The following is a 12,100-nucleotide window of genomic DNA, read 5'->3' on the forward strand; positions in this document are numbered from 1 at the left end:
TACCTTACCCCAGTCCTGAAGATACTTTCAGGCGCAAACTTTGTTTGCTCACACTTGGATAAAGAATTAAACTAAACTTATTATAGTCTAACCAAGTGAAAAATAAACTCTCAACATAAACTCTCCTAGGATAAGGAGGGTTCATCGGGTAAGAGTTAGATGGATGAGTAATATCAATAAGCACGAGCTGCAGAAGAAAATGCTGTGGAGGGTATATAAAGAAAAAGGTGACCAGCAAACTCATGAACAGTACAAGGCTCAGGCAAGAAAGGGAAAATCAGATTGTGAGAAGAATTTAGCCAAGCAGGCCAAAGGAAATCCTAAAGAGTTCTTTGTAATGTGGCAAGTAAGAGGAAGAATAACTTTAATGAGTGATGATGGTAACGAGGAGATAAAAGCAGATAAAATAGTTGAGTTACTGAGTGACCACTTTGCAAGCATGTATCATCTTAGCGAGATTACTGCTTTAACCTATGTGACAGACACTAATGCAGGAACAGAGGTGGACGAATTGTAAGTTCTTATGATATTGCAGAATCTCAATATAAATACAGTGTGAGATATCACTCACCTGTGGTTTTTTGCGAGCATGTGCAAGGGAAGTGGCATTGCCTTTGACTAAGCTATTTAAGTCTCAAGTCTGGTAGAGTTCCAAAGGAAGGGAAAGAGAGCAAAATTATTCCTTTGCATAAGGGAGGTTCTAAGACTACAGTAGCAAATTATAGACAAATTATAGGATGGGCTCAGCTGGGCTGGCAAATCCAATTTAACATTACCTTCACCACAGGGGGTTTTCCTCATACAGAAAAAAGAAAAAACAAAACAAAAAAAGTATGCTTACCAGTTGGAGAATACAAGCAATTAACAGGCATAACACACACAGTTCAGTTGCATCAACTATTATTCCAATCAATATCATTCATTCTCAGGCATGGTTGTAAAAGTACTCTAAAAATTGGTAAAAAAGAGAATTCAAGAATGGGTAGATAAAATGATACTGTATGAGGGTGAACATGGCTTTGTGAGGAGTCGGTCATGCCTTAGTAATTTAGTAACTTTTTATAATAGAGTAACTGCTCAGTTGGATAAAGGATAGTGGCTACATGATGATTTTGCAAAGGCATTTTGACAAAATACCAAATGGTACACTGTTATGCAAATAAGAGCAAATTGGGATAGATATGACGCTGATTAAGTGGATCAGCATCATATCCTTCTGCTGGACATATATCAAAAAGTGGTATATGGAAGGGCAGAATCGAGGTGAAAACAGGTGACTAGTGGTGTGTCACAAGGTTCAGTGCTGGGACCATTGCTTTTTAATGATATAGGAAATAACCTGAAAGGAAATATTCAGTTCTTTGCTGATGATGTGAAATTAGATGTAGTAATAGTTAATCAAGGCAATGTGGAGAGCTTGGAGGACAATTTAAAGAGACTATCACCATGGGAAAAAGTTAAATGTCGTGTCAGTTTAATGAATTTAATAAATGGGTGTCAGTTTAATGTCGACAAATGTAAAGTTATGCATTTTGGAATAAATAGATTACAAGTAGTGTATCATAATGATGGCACTATACTCCAGGAAACAGTATATTTCATGTAAGCGAGGGGTGGAATAACAATAGGAAGCAGGACAGAATGACAGTTTAAGAATAGGAAGTGTTTAGAATATTCAGTAACCTTGATGTTAATAATACTATGGTACTAGAGGGGATATCATGACTCATATATTACAAGAATGTGGGAAAGAGCTGGTAGTGCTCTTCATTTTGGATTTTCAACAGAAGTCTGGCAATAGGACAGGTTCAGAAGAGTGGAAAGAAGGAAAAATAGTGCCACTATATAAAGGAAAATCCAAGTTAATAGTGTCAAAGTATAGGTCAATGTGTATATGAAGTGAGCTAGTGTGGGTGTTAGAGATGGAATACAACCTGGATTAATGAGAATGGAAATCTTTTCAGAAAGCAGCATGAGTTTGTTAAGGGGTGTTTTAGTAACTTGGTTACATTTTATAGTAGGATAACTAGGGTTATGGAGATAGAGCCCAGTTACTCTATGCAGAAGATGCTTATACATGATAAACTGTTAAAATTAAGAAGGATGGGGGATAGATGGTCATTTGACAGCTAGGTTACAAGGTGCTATGTCCTGAAAAGGGGATGGTAGTGAGTGGAATTCCACAAAGTTCTGTTCTGGGACTACTGTTTATATCAAGGATATAGTTCAGGATATCAGAGGAGATATTGTGTGCTGATGATGCTGAATTAGGAAGAGCAATGTCAGGAAGTTCTGCTGTGATGTTGTTACAGAGGATTCAAATAGGTTAGTACTTGAGGCTGAAGAACAGGCACACTATTTAAGTGTTGCTGAGTGTAAAGTTATGCACTTTGAGCAGAGAAGATTAATTGCTACTATAATGCAAAGAGCACTGAAATGTATGGATAAGGAGTGATAGGTGCACTGTATATGGCATTAATTAGGCTTCATTGGGATTTCTTTACACAAATCTGGTCACCTGGGTATATTGGTGATAAAAGAAACAGTGGAGAGCACAGATACAAATAAATAAGACTGTCTCAGGACTCTGGAATATTGAGTACAAGGATAGATTGAGGGAATGTGGCCTTAGAGCTTGATGGATAAGAGTGATATGATTGTGATGTGTAAGTTAATGAGAGGAGCCTATCAGATAGATAAAAAGAAATTACTGCATAGAATAATGGGTGATGAGAGAACGAGAGCTCATCCTTGGAAACCGTATTAAAGGTCATGTGAGTAAGGAAGTGAAAAGGAGATTTTATGCTTGTGGGTGGCGAGTTCTCTGATGTTTAATGTATTCAAGGCAAGGTATAATACTTATTGAATTGGTTCAAATGTTCAATATCCCACAATGAGTCTATGGATGCCATGGGTGCTTGGAAGTAATACTAAATTTGACCAAGCATACAATGACTTTTAAACAATTAAGGGGGCACACCATGCTTAATATTAAATTCTACCAGTACTATCTTGAATAGATTATATCGTATTTTCACTTGGAGCATGTTCAGTGCATACCATGCTCTCACTTTGTTCGTTTCATTTCAAGCAAAAATCTATCCCCTTGAGTGTTTACGATCAGACTATGAGGATACTTATTAACCATAAGGATAATAATAAACAAAGTAAGTAAAAATAAGCACAAAAATTATGCTGCATGTTATTTTAAACTTACGAATTTAAACGTGTAAAATAAAAGTTTGCATGATTAGCCTAGTGGCTATGTGCTTCACAACCATACCTGGGTTTGATTCCCGTTGCTGATGTGAGGAGCTTAGGAACTTTCTCAGACATAGTGAAATTAGCTGGTCTTGGGCATGGCCTGCAGGGTTTTTCTCCCCAGTTTATTTGGGGATTTTCATCCAGCAAGCAGGCAAACCGGCCTTGAGAACTGAATGCTTCTACAGACATAGGATACATTGGGAGGCATAGGGTCAACCACTTTATCCTCGTGTAGGGTTGCAGGTTAAATGAATAGAAAACCCTCAACACCGCAAGGTAAAAGAGGGAAAAAGGAAGTAGTAGTAATATAACAGATTATTGTACCATTATACGTCTAAATTTTGCCAAGGTTGCTATACAAACTTGCTACAGAAGCTTGGGTTTATTGAAGATTGTGAGTTAAAGTTTAGAGATCACATTGCTAAGGTGGCTAAAGCCATCATATCAGATAACAGCAGCACTTTTAAAGAGAACACTCAGACATAAAGAAATAAGTTATTCTTCCCCTAATAAAGTGGTAGAATAATTTCCTTATATGGGTTTGATAAAAAACAAAACAAAACAAAACAAAAAAACCCCAAGGACTACTACACACAGACATTGCCTGAGTTCTAAGGAGCTAGATGAAGAGATTCACTGGCAAGTAACTACGATGGTAACTGGCCAGTGGAACTATACATAAAGAGAAATTGAGGAAATGTGGTATTAAAAGTTTCAGAAATAACTGAGGAGACAAGCTATGGTAGAAACAGACAAGTTATTAAGGACATCCTCAGTACCATCGACAGGATGTAGCATAGAGGCAGCCTGTCTCACAGTGCCACTTAATAAGGGCGCTATGAAGACTTGGAAATTGTTTTGAGCAGTGGCAAAACATCTGATGTGGATGCAATATATTTATTTGAAGAATTAAAAATTCTCTCAAAAATAATACAAGAGAAAAGTGGTCCTCACCAAATTTTGTCATATACATATATATATTTATAAAAATAAATTTAACTGACTAGAACCCGAGAAAGTATAACAAAAACCTTTAATACATCACGATAGTTTCATCGGTGCTCCGACTTCTTCAGGTAAGAAATAAAAAACATAAGATATAAAAATAACAAGGTAAAAACATGGACTTTCCAGCTTAATAAAAAGCAGAATAGTAACAGTCATATTTGAATAGGTGACCGCGTGCTACCGTTGGCATGAGTTGAATGTGTGCGACAGCTAATTTTAGAGTGCCAGTACTGTATTACTGCGCTATGGGAATCAGGCAAATTGTTGCTTAGATTGCTGTTCAAATGTGAAGGGTCCAGAACTATTTCTTTTGATTCGATAATTCTTCTTTCAAATTCATCCTTGCACATATATAAATTAGTAGTGTGTTCCCAGTCAACATGACTGGAATAAGAAATTTGTAAATATTTATCACAACGTAACCACCGCCCTAAGGATATTGTTAACAATTCCTGTTAGTGTAGCAAGAAGTTTTCCAAGCTTAAACTGATTAAAAATTATTTGCTTGATGACCCAAGAAAGATTGGTTGGTCTAGCAACAATATCGATAAAGGCGGACATAGCTTATAATTCAAATTTAGAAGAGCTTATAAACAGTTTTATTGTGCGATAGAGCAAACATTTAATTAATATTATTATGTAATTGTTTCGGATTAATGTTTCTCTTGTAATAAAAACAAACCAGCAATTGGAGATTTTCTTATATTTCTGTATTATAATCATTAAGGGGCAATATTTAACTGTTTGCCTCAGGGTGCAATCTAATCTGGCGACGGTGTTGGACATCCTAAAATATGGATAAGTGAGATTTCAGTTTATGGATGTAGCAATAGAATTCTGGGTTATCCCTGGAAACTGGCCAAGTCTCAAAAGGAGTGGCGATAGATATTTGAGTATCTAAATGGGAACTCCTTCCCAAAGTACTTCAAGGAGAATTCATAGTAGTGTTCTTATGAATCTTGGATAGGCATTTTCTTAAAGTAACAGTATCATTATATCATACTCAAATTTTCAACCCCCCCCCCCCCTGCCAAATTCTCATATACCCAAATTAAGTTACAAATATTACAGCAATGCAAATACATCAAGATAATTTAGTTCAAACTTTCCAATTATGCAAACTGTAAATCATAATTTTGATATACTTTATATGCAAACAGAAAAACATCATTGATAATCTTTAAAAAAATGCAGTGAATTCAGACTAATCAAATACTTACCACACAGATAGCAAATGCAGATATTAAATAATATCTGAATTGCACTGTTTACTGCTTCTAATAAAGTAGGAGGCTTGGGATACACAAACATAGGCCTCAAAGCATAAAACAATGGCTGCAGAAGTACCCATAACAGTTTTGTGTATGTTGTGCAAAAAAGCTTTGCTTCAAGTCTAGTAGGAATATCTGTATCTAGTTTATCATCTCCCTGTAAATAATTAAAATTTCAATGTTAAAATTCCATATTTTTAATTATATATCCCAGTGACATATTTGTAATTCTACAAAATAGAATGTTGAAAAGGTTTCAAACCGAGAAAGAATGGAAGTACTGAAAAAGAAAATTTATCAAAATTCCATGATGGTACCAGCAGCAAAATGATGTTTAAAAAGAATTTGTTTTTATTCTTATCTGTGTACTGAGAAAATAAATGAAGAAGGATGGGCTCAGCTGGGCTGGCAAATCCAATTTAACATTACCTTCACCACAGGGGGTTTTCCTCATACAGAAAAAAGAAAAAACAAAAGAACAAAAAAAAAGTATACTTACCAGTTGGAGAATACAAGCAATTAACAGGCATAACACACACAGTTCAGTTGCATCAACTATTATTCCAATCAATATCATTCATTCTACAAAAGACGAATCTGCCAGAGAATAAATGCAATTGTACAAATAACATAGATAATACAAAGAGAATTAACTGGCATATCACAGCATTATCTTTTTTCAAAGCAGTCACGTTGGCCATGGCAGACTACTGAGTATAAAATATTGAGGGGAGAAATTAGATTTTCAAATAATGTGTAGGGACTGATTTTATGTTCAAATAGGATTTAGCTACCATTCCATGGCACATGCAATATCGTACCATTATAGCATATGTATAGATTAAATATTAAAACATGAATTCAACAGAATATCTAGCCAAAAATTGTAATAATTACAGAGTGTTTGAACAGCAAAAATTCATCTTAGTTTTAAAATGTAAAAATACACCCTCTGTCCAAAAAGAAACGAACTTTTCGAAAATAGAAGAAACTAGTGGCGCCACCAGTTGTATCTTTTTGTTGTCGAAAGCGACAACCTTCATTAGTGTTGTGTCAACTGCTTATGACATTTGTTTCATTAGAAGCCGAGTTATAGTTCCAAGAGTGACAGTGTGTTTTGAAGAACGGTCGGTCGTCACGATATTCATGCCATACGCGACGAATTCTCTCTATCAATCACGTCAAAACTTCGAGATAAAACTCACCATTGACCGTTTGGCCAAACGGTCAAAGGTGACCGTTTGGCCAGGTGGTATGAATTCTTTGCGGATAATGCCCTTGGAAATCGTAGAAACAAATCAGCATTGTCTTTACTTTTGACTTCTCCAAGCGACTTTTTTTCTGATGCCCCCTCTTTTGGTGGTCTCCACTCAGCACTCTGGCGTTTTGTTTAGGGCTCATACTCAAAACACCATGTTTCGTCACCAGTAACGATCGTTTCAAGGAAGTCTGAGTCCTTACAGTGTTCAATTTGATACATTTTTTGGTCGATCAACTTGTGGGGAACAAATTGCGAATTCAATTTACGAAGGCCAAAATGTTGTGCACAGTTGATTTTGGAATCCCCAATTCATCTTCAATCAATCTCACAGACGATTTCAGGTTTTCTTTGATGAAATCATGCACTTTTTGGATGTTAACTTCGCTCAGTCCAGTTTTTATCGACATCAAGCGTCTCACAACCACTTTGAAATCGCTTAAACCACTCATCACAGTATGCTTTTTGAAGCATTTGATGCATTTTGTTAAAACTTTTACCTAGTTTAACACAAAAGTCAATCGCAGCTCTCTGTTTGAAACTCATTTTCCGATAGTTCGTCAAAACACACTGTCACTCTTGGTTTCTAGTGAAACAAACGTCATAAACAATTGACACAACACTAATGAAGGCTGCTGCTTTCAACAACAAAAAGATACAACAGGTAGCTCCACTAGTTTTCTTCTATTTTTGAAAAGTTCGGTTTCTTTTTGGACAGAGAGTGTATGGTGCTCAAATTCTAGCAATGTATATTTAGTGTGTGCATATTAAAATTTTAAACAAGAACTTCACAGTTTAACATTAAAAAAACAATTTGCTGCACTTTCCAAAGGTGATGAGGCTATATAAAATTCCCAAAAATATGAAATGTATATTAAGGCAGTGCAATAAAAGCATAAACTCCGCCATGGGATCCTTAGGGGTCTCATGCCAGTCCCAAGCCTGGATAAAGGAGGAGGGTTGGTCAGATGAGTGTCGATGCTCTGACCGTAAAGAAAAAACATGATTGTTATCTGATGCCTATACAATCAGCAGCTACAACACGCTGGCTCGGGTGCCGCTCGGATAAACAAGGCCCGCGATACCAATCAAGCGATCGGGATTGGATTGAAAAGTGGGATACCGAAAGGAAACAGAAACTAACAGAACTGTCATCAGTAGGAACATGGAATGTGCAGACACTCTGGATGTCAGGAAAATTAGAGCTACTTTGTGAGGAAATGAAGAGATATCGGTGGGATATACTAAGATTGGCAGAGATGAGATGGACATCATCTGGAGAGATCAACGGATGCAAAGTAATATGGTTAGGACATGACACCATGCAGGAGTTGGCTTCCTTCTTAGCAAAAGTGCTCGAGAGGCACCGTTAGGCAACAAACCAGTCAATGAACGAATCATAGTAGCAAGATTTCAGGCAAAACCATTCAACATACCAATAGTCCAGATACATGCACCCACATCTGACAGCACAGATGAGGATATTGAATTATTCTACTAAGATCTGACAGAGACAATAGAAACAATATCAAAGCAAGATGTGCTAATTATTGAAGGAGATTGGAATGCCAAAGTTGGAATAGATAATGATGGTTGGGAAAGAGTCGTGGGAAAATATGGTTTCAGAGAAAGAAATGAATGAGGTGAAAAATTGTTAGAATTTGCCGTGGACCACGAGATGATGATCTGTAATACAAGATTCCAACAAAAGGAGTGTAGAAAATGGACGTGGCGATCAAATGATGGAAAAACCAAAAAAAATGATTGATATGATTAAAAGGTGGATAACATCAGTACAGCAATGTCGAACTCTTCAAGGAGCAGATATAGACTCTGACCATAGTTTAGTGATTGCAAACATCAAGTTGAAATTAAAAAAGAAATATAAATCCTAACATCAGAATAGAAGAGATATAGCACGAATAAGTGAAGCAGAAATAGGAAAATGTACAGAACAGTGTTAGAAGAGAAACTTAAAAGTGTGGAGAAAGAAAAAAAAACTCAAATTTAAGAGTGAAAAGAGTAATGAAAGCGATAGAAGATACAATTGAAGAAACAGTACCAGAAGAAGAGAAGATCAAGAAGAAATGGATTACACAAGAAACAGTGAAGTTAGTACAGGAGAAAAGAATGTTGAAGATAAGAAGGGATACATCAGAACAATAGAAGAAAGTGTAATGAGGTGAAAAAAATCAGTCAGAATGGATAAGATGAAATGGTTAGAAGCCCAATGCAACAATATAGAACAGTACTATGGAGAGCATAAAACAAGGGAGGTATACAAAATGATCAGAACCATTAATAGAAAGTGGCAACCAAGATGAAAAAGGCAAAGTATTGATGAATAAAGAAAAAATCGTACAGTGGTGGACAAGATACTATAGCGAGTTATATGAAGAAAAACTAGATTCAGATAGCACTGGGAGACTGACCGAAGAATTGAAGCAGATATCACCACCAGATAATGAGCATGATATGGACATTTTAAGAAGAGAGGTAGAAAAAGCAATAGGATGGCTAAAACACAACAAGAGTCCTGGTAATGATAACATTACTGGAGAAATGATTAAATATGGTGGTGAAAGTACAGTTACAGAAACACCAACTATGTAATATGGTATGGAAAGAAGGGAAAATGCCAGAGGAGTGGGTGAAATCAATATTAGTAACATTATACAAGAAAGGAAATAAGCTAGAATGTAAAAATTATAGAACAATTGCCTTGATAAGTCAACCTTGGTAAAGTAATGATGATCATATTGACAGAAAGATTGAAAACACAATTGGAAGCATACCTTGCAGACGAGCAAGCAGGACTTAGGAAGGATAGAACTACAATTCAACAGATTTTGACAATGAGGTTAATAGCAGAGAAAGCTAGGAGAAAAAACAAAAACATATATACTTGCTTTGTTGATTTTCAGAAAGCATTTGACAGTATTGACCAGAAAGTGACATTAGCAGTTCTAGAATCCTATGGAATTGATAAAAAACTAATAGCTATATTAAAAGATGTTTATCAGAATGCAGTTGCAGCAGTTAGAATAGGTGATGATTTAGGGAAATGGTTTAAAACAAGCAGAAGTACTAGACAGGGAGACCCAATATCACCGGGCATTTTCAACACACATCTAGAAAGAGCAATGGACAAACTGAAGGAAGATGTCCAAGGTATATCTGTACACGGAATGAGAATTAACAATGAGATTTGCAGATGACATTGTTATTATTGAAGAAGACGAAAGAGAACTACAAAAAACACAAACTGTTAAATGAGGAAGGGAAGAGATTTGGACTTATTATGAACTTGGAAAAAACAAAGACAATGGTATTTGATAAGAAGAACATGAAACAAAAGATACAAGTGGATGGAACTGATATAGAAAATGTAGAACAATTTACACATTTGGGAAGTAAACTGACATATGACTTGGACTATAAAAAAGAAATAAAGATCAGGATTGCAAAGGGAAGAACAAATCTGAAGCCATGGATAACATCTGGTAAAGTAAAGTGATCAGCCTGCAAACAAAACTAAGAGTACTGGAAACATGCATCTTCAGTGGGGTACTGTATGGATCTGAAACGTGGGTAATAAATAAGGAATCAAGAAAAAGAATTTTGGCATTTGAAAGAACTTGTTACAGGAAGATTCTAAGAATATTCTAAGATTCTAAGAATTCTAAGATGGGTACAGAAAATCACCAATGAAGAGCTCTATCAGAAGATAGAACCAAAACAGAATCTAATGCAGAAGATTATTAAATGGAAGATGCAATTATTTGGACACATCTGTAGAATGAGTGAGGACTGGAAGATAAAGACATTTATGTTTGGTATTTTGGATGGTTTAAACAGAAGAGGTAGACAATACAGAGAACGGATAGACGATATAAAAGACTGGTGTGGAATGGGTGTACAAAAACTGCGACAGTGTGCACTGGACAAAGAAAGGTGGAAGAAGATAGTGAAGCAGGTATCGGACATCAACGGGCAGCGAGCCCATGGTTCGTGAGATGATGATGAATAAAAGCATCACATTGCCATTCATATGAGGGAAGAAGAGCCTGACACTGGTTAGTGTGACTTTCAAAATTATAGATAATAGTGAGACCTGGCTGATATATAATGACACAGACACTTTATTTTTAGTTTGTGGTCAGTTGCAAAATTAACTTGTCATGTGGAAACTTTACTTAACAAACTTTGCACACATTTATTGTGTAGGTCAACTAATGCATGAGTAATATTTCCATGCAAAATTTTAGTTGCTAATACAAAAATTTTTCATGAATATAAGAGGAGTGCACATGTGTGTGTGTGTGTGTGGTGGGAGAGAGCCAGTTTGAATTTCAGCAAATGCTTTGAAGCTGTATTAACGAGTCTTGAAGCAGCAGACAGTTCATTATATGACACAGAGGTAAAAGGTAGCAACTGTACATCTGACTTTAAAGCATCTGCTATAAATAAATAAAAGGTGACCAATCTTCCTCCTTTAGGGAGGGCAGTCCTTCTTTTGTAGGTTCTGTCCTTTCTTGAAAAGAGTCCTCCTTTTCGATATTTTAAAACTAATCTGTTAATCTCTGTATTCAGAGATGCCGCGCCGAACTGTTATGCGTCATGTGACAGTGCAGTTCGGAAAGACGCGATTATGAAACGCATGCGCAGGGCATAGAACTTCACGTGTCTCGCACCATTGCGCACTTCACTTTGTTTACTTTATCTCTATATTATACTTTGTGTTTATTTCTAACGGAAATAAGAAATTATTTCTTTCTCAGTGAATATTATACTCAGGTAAGTACAATTCACGTTTTATTAATTCATTAATTCAATTTTATACAACCCTGTTTTCAACACAAGTGTAAAATAATTTAAATATAGATTTAGTAAAATTTTATCACTTTTGTTATTTAAGTTTTAATTATTAATTTTATTTATTCATAATGTCCTTGCATCGTTCGTGTGGCTCTATATTTCATTTTTAATTTTTAATTTCATTTAAGGGATGGAAAAATCAAGAAAGAGGAAATGCCATTTCAACGATCAATTGAAAAAGGAATTTCCACTCCTCATATCAAAGAGAGACAACATTGTTTTCTGCAATATTTGCAGAGGAGAATTTTGTATTGCAGTTGGAGGCAGAACAACTATAATGAAACACTTGAACACCAACAAACATAAGCAATCATTAGATGCATCAGCTTCCAGTAGTAAAGTAACCTATTTTTTTAAAACTTCTAATTATTCTGAAGATGAAAAACAGTTAGCTGTAATGGAGGGAATATTTACATTTCAT

The 12,100-nt window shown here is 35.7% G+C and overlaps 1 protein-coding gene across 1 annotated transcript in view; it reads right to left on the reverse strand.

Annotated features, from left to right (window-relative positions):
* The window catches only part of ifc (delta4-sphingolipid-FADS-like protein ifc), a 71,304-nt gene that overhangs the window by 35,817 nt on the left and 23,387 nt on the right, over positions 1 to 12,100 (reverse strand). The window contains exon 3 of the mRNA XM_090398776.1: positions 5,493 to 5,700. Within this exon, the coding sequence (XP_090254902.1) occupies positions 5,493 to 5,700 (208 nt within the window). The remainder of the gene's footprint in view (positions 1 to 5,492; positions 5,701 to 12,100) is intronic.

The sequence above is a fragment of the Typopeltis vanoorti genome, chromosome 10 (genome assembly GCF_054136105.1).
Source record: "Typopeltis vanoorti isolate ZY-2024b chromosome 10, IOZ_Tvanoo_1.0, whole genome shotgun sequence".
Classification (NCBI taxonomy): Eukaryota; Metazoa; Arthropoda; class Arachnida; order Uropygi; family Thelyphonidae; genus Typopeltis; species Typopeltis vanoorti.